General features: G+C 48.1%; 1 protein-coding gene across 2 annotated transcripts in view; it reads right to left on the reverse strand.

Moving 5' to 3' along the window:
* The window catches only part of LOC147460803 (histidine kinase 4-like), an 82,769-nt gene that overhangs the window by 24,040 nt on the left and 37,115 nt on the right, over positions 1–21,614 (reverse strand). For both annotated transcript variants that reach the window (XM_086508502.1, XM_086508503.1), the window contains exon 8: positions 3,374–4,010. In XM_086508502.1, coding sequence (XP_086364628.1) covers positions 3,374–4,010 — 637 coding nt within the window. The remainder of the gene's footprint in view (positions 1–3,373; positions 4,011–21,614) is intronic.

Here is a 21,614-nt window from a genome sequence, read left to right on the forward strand (position 1 = left end):
GGTGTTGTGCTCAATCAAGAAGGCCATGGAGTAGCTTTTGAAAGCCGACGCCTAAATGATGCAGAGAAGAGGTATGATATTTATGAGAAAGAGCTTTTGGCTATGGTTCATGCTTTAAAGAACTGGAAACATTATCTCTTAGGCAGTGAATTCATTGTAAGAACTAATCACCAAAGCTTGAAGTATTTCGACACTCAAAAGCACTTACAGGAAAGGCATGCAAAGTGGGAAAACTTTTTGTCTATGTTTCATTTTCAAATCTTATATACTCCTAGCAAGCACAATGTGGTCGCAGACGCTCTTTCAAGAGTCCCCTAAATTTCAACCATTACAGTGGATCGTCATGAAGACTTTCATGGTATGAAAAATACGTATGACAGGGATGCAGATTTTCAAACAATATGGTTAAAGTTGCAAGAAGGAGAGCCTCATCCAAACTACTGTAATCAAAGATGGATATCTCATGATGGTTATAGTACTTACAGAAAGTCATGAACCACCTTATGCAGGACATAGAGGACTAGCAACCACTCTAAGTGCTTTAGAGCGCTTTTTCTAATGGCCAACACTTCGAAAGGATACACACAACTACATTCAAAAATGTTTGGTTTTTCAAAAATCAAAGTTTGAAACACAAAAGGCTCCAAGATTATTACAACCTTTGCCAATACCAGATGGTTCTTGGGAGTCTATCACCATGGATTTCATCTCAAGAATTCCAAGGACACCACAAGGGAGTGACATGATTTGGGTCATCATAGATAGATTTAGTAAGCAAGCACATTTGATTTCTTGCCATAAAACATTGAAGTCTTCACAAGCTGCACGACTTTTTATACAGCATATCTTTAGGTTGCATGGTGTGCCTTCATAAATTATTTCTGATATGGACTCCAAGTTTACCAATAATTTCAGGTGTGCTTTATTTGAGAATTTGGGAACAACCTTGAAGTCGTCCTCATCATTTCATCCACAAACGGATGGGCAAACTGAAGTCATGAATCTCACTTTACTTGATATGTTAAAAGCTTATGTTAGTGAGCAGAAGTCACAGTGGGAGAAGTATTTAACTCTATTGGAGTGGGAAGGCTCCTAACGAAATAATGCAAGGAAGGATAATACCTCCACCTATTATCCATACCAAAGAAAGGATTTTTCCCGCTGATGAGTTTGTTTCGGACTTGAAGACAGCTATGAATCAAGTCCGAGCCACTATCAAAGCTGCCCAAGAACGACAAAAGAAGCAAGCAATTAAGCGACTAAGGCATTTGGTTTTCAAAGAAGGACAATATGTCTTACTAAAGTTTGATAAGAACATGTTAAAGCAAAGTTCAAGGAAAACAATGTCTTTTCCTACGCTGTCAAAAAGATACTTTGGACCCTTCAAGGTCATCAAGAAAAATAATGAAGTATGCTACAAGCTAGAACTCCCAAGTTATTTTAAGATACATAATTCGTTTCATGTAAGCCTATTAAAGCCTTACATGGGACCAATACCAGAGGATCCCCCAGAAGTTGAAGACACAGAGCAACTCATTCAACCTGAACAAATCCTCTTTCATAACGATCGAACTACAAGAAGTGGCCTTCTAACACGGAAATTTCTATTGAAGTTTAAAGATTTACCCACAGCCGACGCCAAGTGGGTGGATGAAAATTTCATGCGGGCTTACCCGGAGATTCTTAAACAATATGAGGAACCTTTTCAACTGAGGACAGTTGAATAAGAGCGAGTGGGCTGTCACACCTCAATAAAAAAGAACTTGTATCCTTTTTCGATTGGTCTTAAATTTTACAAGTGTGTTTTCCTTTTGTAAAACGAGATAGCTAGAACAATGCACCGTAGTATGTTCACCGATGAGTAGTCACAGGTTAAGGTGGACCCCCACAGTGGGTTAGAACATAGATAGTGCACGCTCCCACCTAGATAACCAAATAGGACACCTGTGACTTGTAACTCGTGCATATCGGGATCATACTTGCACATAGAAAGGATTGATGCCTTGGAGTGTGGTATAGATCCACCTGAAAACACAGTTACAATCAACTAGATGGTATGATCATGAAGATTTCTCATTATACATATGCATTGTCATAGAGATATTAAATCCATGTTTTGAAGACAACACAGTATTGTACTCAGAAAGAGCTTTCAATTGATACTGTGTTTTTTGTAGTTCCAAGATGGAAGCTTCTAGAAGATTCTAGAAGGAAGGTTCCAAAAGGAGGACATGTGACGAGATACTTGTCACAAACTTTCCAAAAGATGAGACACTTGCCAAAAAGCTTTCAAAGGAAGAGACAATTGTGTGGATACTTGTCAAAAAGCTTTTATAGGAAAAGACAAGTGTGTCGACACTTGTCATGCCAACTTTATCTTTTACTACACACTTGTCACAATCCTCTTCAACTTTTCCCTTTTTCTCTTGAAGCAACTTCTCTATAAATAAAGCCTCCTTCCCTCTCATTTCTCCATCTCCTAGTTGCTGAATTTTCTCAAACATCAGCCCAAGAAACCCCCTTCATTACCATCACCATCTCTCTCTACGCTTACTATTCCTTCATCCTCAAGAAGCCCTATCTCTCTCTCTAGCTTGCTGTTTTTCAGGGCAGCACACCTATAAATCTGAAAATTCTGTTGTTTCCCTTCAGTTTTGCGCTCTTCTATTCATCCTACAAGCCATCAAGACACTAGATCTCTTCTCTAGCATACGCAGCAGCTAAATTTTATCTTTGTACATATGTTTAAGAGTTTACTTTTATGCATGTGTACATGGCATCTTGCATGATCTACGACTGTGAGTCTACTTAAACTCACTCTCGGGTTGATTGTAACTGAGCTCAATCCTAAGGTACTTGGGTTGAGTAGAAATCTATTTCCTTCGAGGAGGAGGAGGGGGGGGGGGGGGGGGGGTGCCCATCTTCAACCCTCATTCTGCCTCTTGTCTCTTTGAAGTGTTGTGATTAATATTTTGTCCAGTTCTTTAAGCATTAAGCACTCTTAGTTGTACGGATTCTTACAAAGAAACAGGCCTGAGCCGGGCCCAACGGGAAGGGGGGAGCCAAAAATGAGCGAGGGTTGCGAATGAAAACGCGGGCTGCGGGAGGGGAGGGGAGGGTGTTGGTTTATACTATAGGGTGCAGGAAAGAGCTATGCATGGAACAGAGCGAATGGCCGGATGTAAATGCACGAAAGATTCAGCATACAGAAAACGGTTTTGAATGTTAACGGTTGAGACACTAATGCCCAGAAACAGATTAGCAATCGAACACCACAAAAAGTTGAATAAACATTGTTGTGCAATTGTTACAAGAAGGGATACAAAAATCACACTTTCTTGAGCCAGGAATGCATGGAAAGGACAGAAGGTACCTGAACATCCATGAGAATAAGATCATATCTGTCCCTGTTTACACTGAGAGCTTTCAAGCACTGTTGTCCATCGCATACCACGTCTACTTGAGTACCAAACTTGTTCAGTTGCTTGCAAGCAACCTTTTGATTGACCAAATTATCCTCTGCAAGAAGCACTCTGAGGCCCTTGAAAAGCTCTTCAGTGTTAGCATCCGCTCTATTGTGAGATGACAGCTCCTGTGATCTTGACAAGGAGATTCTATCAACAACACGCTCATCTGTAATTGCCATTGTTATATCTGACCTTTTCTCAGTACAGCTGTCAAGACTAAATCTCCTTTCAAAATCAACACACAAACCATTTTCGCTCCAAGTTCGTGGAACATTGTTGAAGGCGTTCCATGGCAACAATGCAGAAACATCTGATTTTATTATCAGATTGTCAGAGTTCATCCTTTTAATGCTCTTGCCTGGTAGACGAGGGCTAGAAAACCTGTATGAATGCAGATCCTCCTTATTGTGGGTATGAAAATATCCATTTTCATGCTTGCAACTCTGATCATCGCCCTTGTCAAAACGAGCAATGAAGTAAAAAGTGCTACCTTTTCCTAGCTCACTCTTGAGCCAAATACGCCCACCCATCATACCAACAAGCCTGAATTACAACACACATAGAAAATAAAGAGACTATCAGTAAAGCTGGGACAAGAACAGAAAGAAAAAAGGTTCATTTCAAATTATTGAATTATCATGATCTGTGATCAGTTTCCAACGTATTGAATGAATAGCCTTTCAACCTTGTTATATTTCAGAACATAGAGTTACACAGTAGTATCCAAAGGCACATCTGTACATAGATAATTACTAAAGCCAGATTCACATACATAGAGATGACAAATCTCAGTCACTTACTTAGCAAAGGAGGGGGGCCCACACATAAATATCAGAGCCACTTACTAAAAAGACGAAGGGTGCGGTCATCACCAGCTACTTGTGAGATTGAGACAGAGCAGACATGGACCCGACCACCACTTCCCATTATAGGAACCACTTTCTACACCTCTTTGAGGATGGTTTCATTACTAGACCAGAGTACATAGACAACCACCTCCCCCACAGCATGCGAGCAGCCATTCGGTAGATTCAAACCTATTCACACATATTAAGGACAAAGACATGCAGATCGACAGCCACTCTAGTGAAGGAATATGACCACTAGAAATGCCTACAGCCTTCATTTTGGAGCTCCAAAGACGTCACGACTCACACAACACTACTACAACTTACAAGACCGAACACCACCTCCACCAACCGCACCCATACAAACAGAAGTCACTTAGCAAAGTAAACCAGACCGCACACCCACCAACTCAACAACGACGAAGCCAATCCACCGCATACCTTACACCCCCCGCCATGGAGTGAGACTTGATAGAGCCACCCCATTCTACAAAGCCGGATGACCACACCCACTAGAGCAACGTTGGAGAGGCCCATATTATGATCAGATTAAATGTATCCTCGCAAAACACTGGAGACATAGCACCAAATGCCTCAGCAAGACCGCCATGGCCCAGCTCATAGCCAACCTCCTGGGCTCTAGAGACCTATGGAGAGATAGTATCGGATCTCCCTCTCTGCCTGAAATTCGATCCTTTTAGTTTCCATCTCTTTGGTTTAGGATGTTATTTTCAGTTTTTGCTGATGAGATGACATTAGACATAGATGTAATTGGGCACTTGTCTCATAGGCCACACTGGCCCCTTGTAGACGTTAATCTCTCTCTCCCTCTATAGCAAGGCCATAGTGTCACTTGCACAACGCATGCAATTACAATTGGTCTCGTGTCAGGTGCAACGGAATTGAAATGGTGACAAGATCTAGACTTTGCACTTCCACAAATCTTTATTTCTTTCCTCGCCTTGATGTAAGCTACTTAGCAAGAATGACGATTCCTTTTACTTGTTTGTAGATAGAGAATGAGAGAGTGGTAGAGATGTGCAAAGGGGGAGAGAGAGAGAGAGAGAGAGAGAGAGAGAGAGAGAGAGAGAGAGAATGACACCGGATGGGATCCCAACCAACCCTCTCAAGGGGGCCCCACATGATTGACGATGTGGTATTCGCTTTTGATTGCGTAAATGGAATGTACACACATGCAACACCTCAATGCAGACTCTACTAACTCGATGGGGAATATCGCCTCGGTAACTCTTCAAGATAAGGGATCTCTGTGGCTGATTTGATGCACCTTAGGATCCATCTCGCTGAGGGGTTGCTGATGGCCACCAAGGGGTAATTCTAGGGCTGATTTGCACACCCAATGCGAGCGGATCCGTCTCGATGAGGGGTTGTTGATGGCCACCAAGGGGTAGTTCTGGGGCTGATTTGCACACCCAATGTGAGCGGAAACAAGGGCTGAAAGCTGGCTCCAAAAATACAGATCTGACAACAAAAATGCAGCCGATCCATCACGTAAAGCAAGGCTCAAAACGTAGGATGATGATATGGGACCGCATCTGAATGGCTGGCATTAGCAGATCTCGCGCATCTTCGGCGAGGGAATGGGCTCAAAACTGAAAACGGTGGCTGATCTGCTGGGATTTGCTAGTGGTAGGGGCTGGTTTGAAGCAAAATGCCTGGCGATTGATTTGGGGCAAAAACGCCAGGCTGATTTTCTCTCTACAAAACGCTATGGCTGAAGTGGGCACTTCTGCAACCGGATGAGATTGCTAGCTCTACTCCTCCCTTTATACGTGAGATTCTCTGGTTATCAACACATTAGGCCTTCGGTAGGGTAAAACCTCTGTAATTCTTCTCAAATAAAATCCTTAAAATGATTTATTAATAAGTTTGACCAGGGCTAAGTTTCTGGGTGAACCTATCGCACATTTACTCATCCAAGAATCCAAATGACACGGGGAATGGTCCATTGGATTCCTCTCACCTAAAACTACAAGCACATCATGCCAGATGCCCACCGTAGTGTACCAACATCTGTCAAAACGCTTGTACAATCCATTTATGCAAGAGGGTTCCAGAATTGGAAACCTGATCTAATGGACTCGTCCAAACATGCAACTTATGCAAAGAGGCTCACAAAATGGCTAGTACTAGTCCTCCTTAAATTCTAGACACTCCTATCTAGGGATGGGTGCAAATACCGGTACCGAACTCCATGCAAACCATAAGGGGATCTCGAATGAATGGCCTTCTAAATGATTCCTTCACGACTACTTTCGAGAGAGAGGCTCCCCCAGGTGATGTGGAAATGCCCAAAAGACAAGGATGGTGATGATACATCTACTTGCAACACTATGTTGCACCCGAATGAATCATTCCCTTGTTGGTTATTGGCTAGCCTTTGCTACCCCAACACGGAAGGAGTGAACCAAACTACAAACCGGATGGATGCGCGTAATGCAAATGGTTGGAGATGCAAACGCTGATGCCCACCAAGGTTACACTCCAACCTATGTTGCCTACACAAGAAGATTGGCAAGAGGGACGCAGAATGGGAGATAAAAATGGATATGTTCAATGGGAGATAAAGATGGATATGTTCTTTAAAATGCCCACGAACCATGGCAAGTCCTCTATATGATGCCTCGTGAAGCCGCCAAAGAACTCCTCGAAGATAGAGCCTCCACTTAGGGTGCCGTAAGATGGAAGCTCTAGATGAATCCTCGTCTCTGCAACAAATGTGGTTGCGAGTGTAGGCTCATGACGCCTAAGAACTTTCGCAGTGGTTGCCTTGGATTGGAACCCTTTGGCTCCGGATTGATGGCTACCAATTGCTAAGAAGATACAAACGGTGCGGACTCGGTGTGCTGCCAAAGATGTGTATTGATCAATGAAGATACAATGCCTCTTCTGAAATGACAGAATTGTCCAAGCAGATGGGAGAGATAGTTGTGCAAACAATGCCAAGCCTCCAAAGCTAACAGACTGACCTAGATGGCACCTTCCGTTGTCATCATGGGCCACTAGCAAATCCTGATACCCGCAATCTAACATCTTCATGTTTCCAATGCATGGCTTCAATGATGCGATTTGTCACGCCGAAAAAGTTATGAATGCAAATATCCATACTAGGATTATTTTACGTCGAAATCGTCGAGCGCGCACACCAAGTCAACTACCCTCTCACACACGCACCACAACTCTAACCCTCGGTATACAGTTTGAAGCTTTCAGAAAAGCTTTGGGCTTACTCTCATACACCTGGCTGCATGATCACAGAGACAGCACCGTCTCTCGCGTGATCCACATGCAATGGGTAACCTGTACCACTCCTGGCACCTCTCGCAATCACTAGCGAACCCAAATGCATCACCAAATCTCGCTCTCGTAGCGAAATCTGACATCCACAATCTCTAAGCTGACCAAACAAGATCAAACTCACTGTCAAATCTGGTACATAGCGCACATGACGTAACAAGTAAGATGCACCACTCGGTAATGACAGTCTCACATCTCCTGCACTTGCTATCGCATGCACTGATCCATCGGTCAAACATACACTGCCAAGCATCCCGCTAGAATAGCTACAAAACCATGCACGATGCGGCGTGACATGAAACATTGCATCTGCGTCTAGCAACCACTGCGAAGGGAGTGCACTATCCACATGTATAGCATCTTGTGCATAGCTCGAGGTAAGAGTGACATCCCCGTCACCAGTATACTCCGACACTACATATGCCTCAACTGTCAAAGCAACCGAGTCCATGGCATCACTACATACATCTCTGAGACTGCCATGTCTCCTACGATGTCGCATACGACGAAAACAACGCCGTCTAACGTGTCCAGAATGACCACAATACCAACATGTCACCTATCGGCGTGCTCGTGAATGTACATGTCTCACACGAGTCCGTGATGACTCAGATCTATCATACATATCATGTAATCTGCGCCAAAGTGCTCTCGAAGTAGTCTCATACATAACAAGAGCATATACAGATTCCGCAAGGTGCAAAGAGAGTGTAGATAGTGCCATCTCCTCTAGCTCCTGCCACTGATCGTCAGACATGTTTGAAGGTCTACCTGCATCACCACTCAATGGTCGATGCAACCCTCGCTGTGTCAATGCATCAAGCATACACTCTCTCCATGCCGCAAAGTCTGACCCATCAAACATGCGCATCTGTGAGAGGTCACAATTTGATCGATCACCTGTCTCTGCCATGAGCACAATGTAGCAAACTAGAAAGCAAAACCACCTCACCAACAACACCTGGAAATTGTCTACAAATATGGCCAGAAACACAATGTAAAACCTGTGAGACACACTCCAAAATAGAGCTCCCGCAATGTCAATACAAGCCTCGCATGCTCTAGTATCACACTGCAATCTGTGAGCTAATCACCAAGCCCACACTGTGCGGTATCGATGCATACATACGCACAAATCTCCCACCTGCAGAGAACACCGCACACAAATGCTGAGTGCAACCCGCAATCTCTACCTAGATCACATAAAAGATACGCATAAAACTCCTGGGAAAATTTTGCCAAAGTTTTGTCAGTAAAATGGCCACAAAACCTGATACAAAGTTGCACCAATAACCGTGCAAAACCTTGCACAAAATCACAAGTCAATATGACTCAATCGCGCATAAATATCTGACAAAATTTTGGTAGAGTCTCCTTTGTAACTGGAGCAAAATCTCAACAGTAAATCTCAAAGAGACAATAATATATGCCACAATGGCCTATCCGAGAATAAACTGGACCGGAATCACCTCACAAAGTCATACATATGAGCATACCCGCTCTTGCCGGAGTACCACTCAACGGCACCTCAAATGACATACATGTGAGTGATGATTGCTGCCAAAATACCTTTCAATCGATGAGCAAATGTCTGCCAGATAACTATAGCAACATTTCGCAAAACCTTGCAAGATCTGTCGCTATGCGCAATACGAAATACGGCACACAAAGGCATACACAAGTGACTCCAAACTCCAACCAAATGATGACTGAAAATCACCTGTCAAAGTGGGAGTAAACTCAACCACTAAACTGTCAAAGAGCAACCTACGGATACGTAGAAGCTATGGCGAGAACCTGGATAAAATCCAACAGAGTTTCTTCTATAAATTGAGCCAAATCTCAAATAATCTCAGCCATAAACAAATACACAAATCCATATATGGCATACATAAACCGCCAAGACCATGGCAACATAGCTCACTCTCGCATGAGTGGCTCTCTGGACAAATGCATATCCAAAAACCTGTGTACACCTATGAATTTGCTGGTTGCTGGAGAAAATACTCCGTGTGTGAGATATACCAAAAACAGTGTTTTTGGGACCCGAAAGTGCACAAATAAACCTGCTGCTGTACCTACTGTAATTCAAAGCATAATTTCAGCAAATAGACATCACCATCGCGTCCGGAGCGTGCCAAAACCCTGACCTAGACTCATGGATCATGTACATCTGACTCTGTATGACGGAGCTTCGCCAAAAACTGCGTTTTAGAGCCCGAAAATGACAAAAACGAGCTGCACACAGTCTTGAACCTGCTCTTGCTCCACTCTGCGTGATGCAATATCCTCTCAATGCAAGCTCCAACGCAAGAGCTCTGCCACAACAGCATCCAAGCACTCGAATGTCAAGCTCTCCTCCGCCGAGCACTTCTCTAACGAGCTCCACTGAGCTCAAAAGCTCCTCTCACCAAGGAAGCCGCAACCGCCTCCTCGACCAAGCTTGACCACACCAAGCTCCTAAGCTCCAAAGACAATGCTCCTCAAGCTAAAATCGCTCTCCGTGAAACTCCGCGATCGAACTCCACCGTCGAGAGCGAGCGAGCTATCACCTCGAAGCTCTCAAAGCCGTCGTGCTCTCCGCGGTCACCATAGCTATGATACAAATTGAAGGCGATCGGGGAGCACCACAGACAGAGAGTGAGAGAGAGAGAGAGAAGGAGACACACACAATGTGGGTGGGGAGACTCAAAGAGTGAGCAACCCCCTATACACTTATGCTATGTATAAGGTATACAAGTCAGTGGGCGCCCAGACTCTGGGCGGCCGGGCAAGGCACAGACGCCTATACCCCAATATATTGGCCGCCCATTGATTAAATGGAGGTGGGCACAAGGGGTAAAAAAGGGGAAGAGGGGGTGCGGAGGACTTTTGGATTTGGGGGGTTAAAAATAAAAGAGGAGCATCGAGCTCGCTGCTGCTGAAACCTCCCCTTCGCGTAGCTCCTGCCCATCCCCCCCTTGTGCTATGCATCCACCTCCCCTACCCCGCGCCCTCAACTCGCCCCCCTGCGTTGCCCCCTTGCCTTGCCTGCCCCGTGCGACCTGCCCCTTGCTTTGCCGCCCCCATCCTTGCTCGCCTCCTCCACCTTGTCTATCTCCTGTTCACTACGCTGTCAGTCCCCTATCCAATTCGCTCCGCGTCACAGAGGAGGCCCTTGACCTGCGATACAGACCCAACCTACTAAGGCTGGCCAGGCTCTGCAAACAACTTCTGATCGAAGCATCTAAGAAACCCATCATGTGTAGAGTGCCCTCCAGGAAGTCCCAGTCAGCTCTAACAAAGGTCTTCTCAAAATCGAAAACGCTCCCTGACAAAACCTGTATGGGTACCACGTATAATGCTCTCTAGTAGTGGTTGAATCCTCAATCTCATAGCCTTTGCCAAAATTTTGTAGGATGAGTTGAGGATCGGTCAGTCAATTGCCTAATGCCAATGTTGAGAGTCAGTCTTTGGATGAGATTACTGACAGTGTGAAGCTTCGGCTAAGCGAGGCTCGGGTATCTTATTCACGTCATGTCAGCTCCCAACCACCCTCACGGGCCCCCTTGCTCTGTTGTTAGAGCAAGTACTTGCTTTATTAATTGCACAATGTTGATACGATGATGCTAAGTGCTAAGATGCCGACGTGATGCTAAGATGCTAATGGGTACTTGATGCTACTGATGAGGTATTGTGGTGCTTGGTACTTGGTACTGCGGGTACTGCTGGGTACTGAAGGTACTTGGGTGGTAAGGACACGGAGGTCCTGAGGATGCATATGCTGAGCTAGGCAGGAGCCAAGCCAAACACAAGGGGTGCTAGATGTTGGGGTACAACGAGACGACGACGATGATGAGGGGTACTTGTACTGCGTTGCTCCTAAGGTGCCAATGGGTATACAGTCGATGCTTGGTACTGCGACAACGATGACGACGACGCCAACGAGGAGGCCATGTGCTAATCTGCTATCGTTGGGAACGGCGATGGACTGAAAACTGAAAACATTGAAGATGAAGATGGCTGAAATCTGAAACCGCTGGTTGTAGTGTGGCGAGGACTACTGTAGCCGCGACGAGGCTATGCTGAAAACGCTGAGGGCTGAAATCTGATGGCGATTATAAGGCTGTAAACGCTGATGGGTGTTGGAGAAAACGTTGGCTGATGGATGCCCAAGTGCTCGTACCATTGAGAGGCTCTTCTGCTGCTCCTCTGCCTTCTACTCGTCAAAGTCCACGATGCGGAAGCGAAGTCCACGATGCGGAAGCGTAGAGACCAAGGGGAGTGAGCACGAGAGAGAGAGAGAGAGAGAGAGAGAGAGAGAGAGAGAGAGAGAGAGAGAGAGAGAGAGAGAGAGAGAGAGAGAGAGTCTCCTGAACCAATCAACCTTGGCAATGAATAGCTGAATGTGTATATAATGGAGGCAAGGGGTTGCTTATATAGCAAGCCCAGTAAATTGCCCTACCCAAGACTTTGACAAATAAGTAAAATAAATACCTAAAAGCCAAACTAAATAATGGGATCACATTGGCCAGTTCACTTGAGATACCTAAACTTTAACACCCTCTCTATAGCTCATAGTGGACATCAATAGTGAGACCAAGTCGATGAAGAAGCTACCATGGACACCCCAGTAATAGCCACCAACTGGATACACCTTGGTGTTGCTCTCCTCAACTTTGTACCTGAAAGTAATGCCATCTTGAGCATTGGTTGCCTTTGTACAAACTTTGAATTGTAGACCATACTACCTCCAATAATCCCCATTCATGAACTGTGAACACATCACGTCCAAAATATAAAACTCCAAGACAATCAACTGTTGGAACACATCCTGTCCATAATGTGACCAACAACAATGAATTCGCTAGCCCATCCATAGTGTTTTAGACGTCTGATTGGTTCCCTGCCAGATGCATGTGCATCGAACTCCGACCTACGGGTCCAAAGACCAATAACTTGAACTCCAACACAAGGGTCCAAATTAATTATAGGGAGGGAGCATGTGCTTGCCCCTCTCTGCCACTCACAAGCCTCTCTCTGGCTGCAGCTAGTGGTGACACTTGTCATTTGACTAGAAATCTGACATCAAGGCCACTATGGCCACCGCCATGTGTGCCATGTCGATCTCCTCTGTCAAATCTTTATTACCGTAATCTCTGTCCAGCTTGCCTTTGTAGTTGTCTATCTGTGAGTTCCTGCTTTTGCCTTTGGCTTCAAACTCTCGACCCAAACAAAGCATCGAATCACAATCATGACTATGGTCGTACGTCTCGGGTATCCAGGCAACTAACTGAGTACTGGTACTGCCATCCGTGTCCAACTGACCTTTGCCGTTGTCCTCTAGCAAACTCCTCCATTTGCTTTTGACTTTATTAACTCAAGCCTAACAAATTGCCAGGTTCCTTGCGAACTGTGCCACTGTACAGGCCGCTAAATGGATGGTTGACGATCCGTTATCCATAGCTTTTGGTTGGTTATTAACTCAAGCCTAACAAATTGCCAGGTTCCTTGCGAACTGTGCCAATGTACAGGCCGCTAAATGGATGGTTGACGATCCGTTATCCATAGCTTTTGGTTGGTTGTGGTCGTCGTTATCGTGGGTGCTTGAGCAAGGGGAGGCCATTTTGAAGTTGCAAAAAAAAAAAAAACCCGGCTTCTCGCACTTTAATCGGCCGCACAAGCACCAAGCCGCAGATTCTCCAAACTGATTCAATTCCATTGCAATGGGAACTCCATACGCAATGGCCTCTGCACAATCTGCTATCCCTCTTAAGCTCCAGACTCTGTTCGCCTTTCCGTCTCCCAAGCCACTTTGGGAAACTTTCTTCCTTCCACTCCAAATTCCCGCCTTTTTATTCTCCGAAGCCGCACCGAGTGTGGCTCCTTTGATTCCCCTCTCTTCGGCTCCGAGCCACCAAAACCTCGAGTCCAAGGACCGTCTCATCAAACAAATGCCTACCAACACCCGCTGGCCCTCAATGTTTCAAACGCTGGGTCAATGTGTAATGGTGGGGGGTCCATGCCGTTGCCAAAGAGGACCTTATGGTCGAGCGTTTAAAACACTGTAAAGAAGAGAGCGAGGGAGGGATCGAAGGGGGGGGGGGGGGGGGGGGGGGGGGGGGGGGTCATGCAACGACTACTGATAGCGTTTCGAAACACTCGAGCAAGGAAAGGGGGTCGCCAAGCGAGGTGTCTGTTCCAAGCACTGTCGACAGACAGCGTTCTAAAACGCCGTCGCTGGAGGGAAACCACCAAGCAACTGTTGTCCGGCAGCATTCCTATAGCAAGGCTACAGTGTCACTCTCACAAGACACACAGCTAATACAGTTTGTCTAGTCTGGTTCACACTGGACGGACTCTGTGGGCTGGGCAATGACGTGGCAGGGATACGGACATGGTCTAGTGGACATCGTGGCCAGGTCACCACCACCACTCAGTTTGGGGATAAACTTAGATGGCTGACGTTTATGAGATGTTGGTGGCTCTTTACGGTGGGACATATGAGTAGTATATGTTGAGTCATCATTATCATCTTCTTCATATATTGTCCAACGTCGTCGTCTAGAGGAGAGAAATCTATACACATAGCACGTGTGCACCATCCATGCACATTTGAGCCTCGACACCCCCATTGTACCTGTGAGTTTTGGGTTGAAGCTGAGTGCGCTGCCACGCCAGAGTCTCTACTGGTTCCTTTGAGATAGTCGAGTCTATATGTTCTAGTCTGCTGCAGTGTCTCTTTGTTGATTTGTTGTTATCTATTGTTTCCTGTGTTTTCATTCTGTTTAAGTGAGATGTCATGCACATTGCACTAAGAAGCATCCACTTTAGAGAGCACGACACACTATCCACGCTACAGGTGCTCTCATTCTTTGCACGCCCGATGGGACCTAAACCGAAGTCTCACTCTCTATTGAGGTACAAATTGAGAAGCTAGCTGGCTTTTACGGTCTGATCCAGTTTCACCCTAGACAGCTTAGTCTAGTTGACCTAGTCTCTTGCCCAACTGGTCCGGTCCTCCCTCGCCATGGTTCAACCATCTCTCGTCCTGGTCTAGTCCTTCCTCGTCCATGGTCCAGCCAGGTAGTCTAGTCACTCGCCCTAGTCTAGTAGAGTCTAGACCGGAATTCAGCCAATTAAAGGTCTTCTTGCCCAAAGCTTGGTTGGGTTTGTGGTTACTGCATGACACATACAAGGCGGTCAATAGAGCATCAAAGTGCACTACCGAGTCTTCTGAAGTACTACCACATAAGGTGTCAAGCCTTGGTACCTAGTAGAAGTCCACCAACCCCATCACCCATACCTCCACATACACCATCATCCGTTCCTGCATCCGATTCTACATCATCCAAGTTACCTTCCTCGGTAAAGCTCTCTCCCATTTTGTTACAACAAGTTATTGAGCAACAGGCTCTTGAGCAAGAGGCCATGGAGGAGTTGACCAATGTTTTGGCCAAGGTAAACATCAAGTTTCCTACTTTCAAGGGACTCTCCTCAGAAGATGCAGACGACCATGCAAGAAGGTTTGTATCTCTCTATAGAGGTCGTGGTCTTAATACAGAAGATGCTTATTTGGTACTCTTTCCATCTACCTTGGATGGCTTAGCAGACAAATGGTACAGTCAGTTCACACAGAACCACTTTGCAACTTGGACCACTTTACGACAACAATTTTGTGAAGCTTTCAGACCATGGGACTTCCAAGAGGTCCTGGATGAGTTGCAAACCTGATGCTCCAGCCAAATCAGACTTTTGCACAGCTCATGACTAGAACAAAGTCTCTGGTGGCCAAGCTTCCTCAACAACCTCGTGAATTTATGGTTAAGAAGTGGGTGGAGAAGGCTCTTCCCAAAACTTCCCAGCAAAAACTTCAAGAGAGTCTCCGACCTGACGCCACTCTCGAGGAGTTTGTCACGACTGTTACTAGGATAGAGGGAGCTAGGAAGTTGTTCACCAACTCCCCTCAGATAGAGACTCCCTCAGTGTTTTTGGAAAGTCCTTCAGACCCATTAACTTCTTTATGCAGGGAACTGGAAGCCCTAGAGTTACAACGAGCTCTTCGAGAGGAGAGGTCCTTCTCTCTTAGACAGGAGAAGCCTCCACATCACGAGGCATTGGAACACATCAATGCTCGAGCTAGAAGAGCTCAAGTCTCAGCAAGAGACTAAGGCTATGGTTTGGTGTAGCTCATGCCGCTCTCCAGGGCACCTTCCACATGAATGCCCACTTCGGGTTTACCGCCACTTCTATGAAAAGACTAACATGACCACAAGGACTGCTACTACCTCAAGGGATTGCGACAAATACAGCAAAGTCTTGGTCCTACTCTTCAACAAGGGCCAACACCTGCATCCAACATGGTTTCTCCCTATGGCCATCCACACCATATGCCACCTTTATTGACAGCCCCTCCTATGCAAGGTATTCAAAGCACTTTTCCGTCTCAAAGATTTTATCATAACCATGCTCCTTCGTCACCTCAAACCTTCTATGCCTCCACCTCCAACTCCATGCACAGGAGCAAAGACCACCTCGCCCTTCTACTCGCCCATTGAATCGGCCCATTTTGTGCTACAGATGCAAGGAATATGGTCATTACCAAAGCAAATGCCTTCTACCCAAAGGGTCCCCTTCCTGTCCGCGCCATTGCTCTAAATGAAGGATCACTACAGTAAGGATTGCCCTAAGCTTCGTGCATCCACGGCTTCGAACCCAAATCAAAGCCCAAATGAGTTTAACTTTCCCAAGCTCAATCTGATAGCACTTAGCATCGTTCCTCAACCGCCCCGTTCTACCCATGTGGTTACCCCTCAAAATAAGCTGCAGTTGGTAGAGGAGCCATCGGGTGTACTTACTCGGGCCGAGAGAGCCGCTCTTGGTCTTCGCATTCCAGCAAGTTCAACTACCCCACACATTCTCACAACTATGGATACTCTGCCTTCAGCTGTTGACAAGCCATCCCCCAGTGCCAAGAAAGAATCCAAATCTTTGCTCTCCGATATTGATGAAGCTTTCTTGGAAGCAATTTCCGATCTACAGAAGATCAAGGTACGAAAGAAACCACTGGTAGAACAAAAAAAGCTTACAGCAGAGACAATCTTGAAGAATACCTTCCAACAAGTATCCCTTTATGACATGTTGCGTATAGATGCAAGTTTAAGAAGTGACACCCTTGTTGTTATTCAATCACTTTACCCCGGAGCAAGTCCTAGTGGTGGGCACCTCTCAATGCGACCATCAGAGTCCTATATGATATCCCATTCCGCTGCTTCCCTCACTGTTTATAGAAGCCCTCGTCTCACCGTGTCCGTATTGGGGCGGCAATTCTCAGGAGTGATAGTGGATGGTGGATCTGGCATCAACCTCATGCCTGAGTTCACTATGTTAGCTCTAGGTCTACAGCCTACTCGCCCTGCTTCCTTCACAGTTACATTGGCCAACCAACGAACAACCCACCCCCTCACAGTTCCTCTCCCTCTCCCCTACCCACCCCTTTCCCTCCTCGCCCTACCCAACCCCTACCCACCCCTACCCCCTCTCTCCCTCCTCGCCCCTACCCACCACTCTCCACCCCTAGTGTCCTCGCTCCTGCCCACTTCTCGCCCCTCTCCACACCTAGTGCCCTTGCCCCTACCCACCCCTTCTCCTCCCCTCGTAAATACCCACCGCCTCTCCTCCTCTCGTACATACCACCCCTTCTCTCTTCCCTCACCCTATTCACTCCCTAGACCACTATCAACCCCCTCAACCATCCATGTTAGAAGCAATTGCTACAAGCAAATTCAAGTCAATTACTCGCTCTTTTGGTTGCGGTTACACTAGCATCGTGACTTGGTTCATCTTGGTCAATCTTCAGTTTCTACCTTCTGGATAACTTACCACATTGAGGCGGGGTTATTGCTTCTTCAGCATATCTTACAAATATCTATATTGCTTCATTCATACCTTCCTTTTAGGAACTCAAAATCTTTTCCAAACATCACCTTCTTCAGTCAAACTATTCTGCGTGTTTCCTGCTTGTTCCACTGTTCCCTCTAGTTTACTATTCTCTCTCACCGAGACGGTGAGTGGTCTTGTGGCGAGCAACCTGTAGCAGAGCTACAATGTCACTTTCACAAGACACATAGTTAGTACAATTGGTCTGGTCTTGTCATAATAACTAATATCTAATTCTCCTAAATTATTTTCTCATGTTAAATTGATCATTTTATATGGGGAAGTACCAAGGGAGAACAGATCTTTTCTTACAAGCTACAGGTAAAGAGTTTCAACGGCCCGGGCTCGCTGCTGCTCGCACCTCTCCCCCCCTGCGCCATCGTCCTCCCTCACTCCCTCGCGCTGCTCTCCCGCTTGTCCACCTCGCGCTGCCCCCTTCCCCTCGCGCTACCCCTGCTGCTGCCCGCTGCCCAGCTCAACCAGCTCTCCCAGCCGCTCCCCCCCCCCCCCCCTCGCGCTACCCCCCGTTGCTGCCTGCTGCCCAGCCAGCCCGAAGCAGCTCCCGCAGTCAACCTCGCCAGCCCGCCCCGTCCCACTGTCCGCCCCCCTCGCTTGCTTTTTACCGTTAGCCTTCTCCCTTTCCATTCTTGCTTGACGGGCGTCGCCAGCACCTTTGACGTGCCGGTCCAACACGTCTTCCCCCCCTTTCTTTCGTCGACGATCCTCCGCCTTTTCTTTACCAGTAGCAGACACAGATGGCGGCTCATGCTCCACCGCAGAGGGACTCCAATGAAGCCCCCTCGCCCGACCCCGCTGAGCCCACCATTCGACTTGCTCTTACGCCGGCAGAGCAAGCGAGCCTTGCCACTGAGGTAGAACGCTTGCAGGCGACTTCTGTCATCTGCAAGGTTCTCGGCACTCGTCCCAGCAGCGGAGAGCTGCGAGACCTTCTCCAGGCCCGCCTCCTCGCAGAGGTGGGCAAGATCTTGGATGTCCAGATTCTCGGACGGGGGTACTACCAGATTGAGTTCGAGACTTCCGAGATGGCCTCCAAGGTCATAGCTATGAGTCCATTGGCCATCCGAGCATCACGCGCCCACTTTCGACAGTGGCGACATGGTTTTGACCCGTCTTCGGATGTGCTAGTAGAGGAGGCGGACATCCCCATCTCAGTCTGCTTTCCGGGTTTACGGAGGGAGTACCTTCCACTTCTCTCCAGGATTGGTTCCGCCATCGGAACTGTCCTGGAGACACCTCGTACGGCAGCATCAATAGCTGCCAAGGCGGCTGGCATCCCTTCAGTTCGAGTTTTGGTCAGAGATACCCACACGCTCCCGAAGGTCATCCTTCTGCCTCAGGTGAGTGGGGGTTGGTTTAGACAGAGTGTGGAGTACTCGGGTCTCCCGAACCAGTGCTTCATTTGCAGACAGATGGGCCACCTAGCGAAGGCCTGTCCACGGAGGAGACCACGACCCGCACCCCAGCCTCAGCCCCAGCCTGCCAAGGCTGGGCCGCAGCCACAGCCAGCGACACAGAGCACAGATTCAGCGCCACCCTCCGAGCTTGGGGCTCCAACGGAGGAGGGGTGGCAGCAAACCCGTGGCCATCGACGCCAGGGGCCACAGCGACAGCCTGGCACTCAGAGTGGCCCCCAGGTGCCTACTCAGCAGCAGTGGGTTCCCACGGGGAACCGCTTTGGTCCTCTTGAAAAGGAGGAGCCCCCTACGCCAGCCACCGCCTCCGCTTCACCCTCGCCAGCCGCTCCGCCTTCCGATCTCCCCTTCTCCTCCTCATGCACTCCCCCGCCCTCTGCTACCGCTCACTCCCCACCTCGCCCCCCCCATATCTCTGCCACCCCACCCCGCTTCTCCTCTCCCCCGCCCCCCCCAGCCCCTTCTCCCCCTCCTCCTGCTTCAGTACCACTGCTTCGGTACCACAGTCGGCTCAGGAGACTGGACCCTTGCCGGCGGCCAGGAGATCTCTTGGCAGCGCCTTCGCCACGGGTCGCCTAGCGAGAGAGGGTCAACCCTTCATGCGGCCCCCACTGCAGATTCAAACTTCTCCTCTTGCAGCTATCCCTCGTGGTTTGACGAGCTTTGACCTCCGACGCAGCTGGGATTTCTTCGATTACGGGTTTACTCGTTTTCTTGGCGATTCCGCAGCAGACCACGAGGCAGCCTGCTTCAGAGTCCACGCTTTGTTCCTCGCCGCTAGGGGGACAGAGGCCTTGGACTCAGCAGTTGGTTTCTCCTTCCCCCTATGTGGCAGGACTGAGACAGAGTGGTCCCTCGACTCAGTGGTGGGATGGTTGCATACACAGGTTCTCGAGTTCTCTCACCACATGGGAGAACTTCGCATTACAGATTTGTTGCAGACTTTGTGGCCACTGGCCAAGTTTGCGGTGACACCCCCAGATTCTACAGGATGTAGACACATTGTGGTGTACTTTTTTGCTGATACGCAGTGTTTGCCTTGCTATGTATTCATTCATGAGGACTCCTGGACAGAGGAGGTTGCTTTACGCACGGCTCGCTCTACTTGGGCTTGGACCAAGCACTCACTGCAGTCTCGCCTATCTAGAGGACGCTCGGATGCGGATTACTCCCCATCCAAGCTTGCTTCGAAGATAGCTCGTCTTGCTGCTGCGGCAGCATCTGTTCTCTCGCGCTCCCCATGAGGATCGTCTCGTGGAGCGTGCAGGGACTAGGTGGGCCCCAGTTTCAGCGACAGCGGGGCCGATTGCGCAGGAGCTTCAGCGTTGCCTTGTGGGAGGAGAGATTGATCTCCTTATGCTTCAGGAGCACCATTTGTCTGAGAGCCGCATTCGGCGATGTGGTCAGATCTTCCGTGGACGCTATGATACCTTTTGGTCAGATGCTTTTGGACCTGGAGGCATCCAGGGTGGGGTATGTATGACTATTGCGGACTCATTACAGCAGGCCATTGTGGGCAGAGGGATTATTGTACCAGGCAGGGCTCAGTGGATTACTATGCAGGTTCAGGGTAGCCTTGTGGGTTTCCTGAACATCTATGCGCCCAATGTGGCGAGTGCTCGTGCAGAGTTTTGGTCACAGATTGTTGAGTCTTTGCCACAGGTTGACCAGTGGTGTGTAGGAGGGGACTTCAACATGTTGGAGGACCCTTCTGACAGGATCGGAGGCAGCCATGCTACTTTGCATGGAGTCGAGTTAGCAGCTTGGGAGAGGTTTTGTATGACGTTGAGGGTCTCGGATACATGGCAGCATTCTGGCTTTGTGAGGCCTCCAGAGAGTCTTGCCTTCTCTAGATCGGACCGCAGAGTGGGAGGAGTGAATCTATCGCGCATAGATCGCTTCTACACTAGTGACCACTTCAGTGACTTGGGGGGATCAGTGGGCATCCTGGCAGGGACATCCTTCTCGGACCATGCACCAGTGATCCTCACAGTGGTAGACAGGCAGAGGAGTGGGAGCACGATGCTTCGCATCCTAGAGCGGGTCTTGTTGGACTCAACACTCAGAGAGAGGGTCGAGGCTCTATGGACAGAGGGCATGGACAGCCAGGCTCCACCTGCAGACAGAGTGGCCTCAGGCCTAGCTCAGCTTAGCCACTTCTTTCTCCATGAGTCTTTGGCTCGACGGGCTACAGCGAGAGAGGAGGAGCAGCGTCTCAGACGAGGCATTGCTTCACTACAGAGGATGCAAGAGCAGCATCGAGACAGTCCATGGTTGCAGGAGCAGCTACAGCAGGCTCGACAGGAGCTTGCTTGCACAGAGGAGAGGCGCCATGAGTTTGCCTTCCACCGACAGGCATCTCAGTGGACTCAGGTGGGTGACAGAGTGACAGGTGTTTTTTTTGAGACAGTGGGACCTCGGCACTCGCATGCCAAGGTCAATCAGTTGAGGAGACCCGATGGGTCAGTTGTCTGTGAGCGAGAGGATATGCGTGCAGTTGCTACTGACTTTTAACGTGAGCTACTGTCGGCTGAGCCCGAGTCAGAGAGACAGGATGCATGCAGGGAGCAGGTCTGGGCACAGATGCCTTGTCTTGTGACTGAGGAGATGCGACAGAGGCTTGAGTTACC

Source organism: Adiantum capillus-veneris, chromosome 3, assembly GCF_014529385.1.
Source record: "Adiantum capillus-veneris isolate H3 chromosome 3, ASM1452938v2, whole genome shotgun sequence".
In the NCBI taxonomy this organism is placed as follows: domain Eukaryota; kingdom Viridiplantae; phylum Streptophyta; class Polypodiopsida; order Polypodiales; family Pteridaceae; genus Adiantum; species Adiantum capillus-veneris.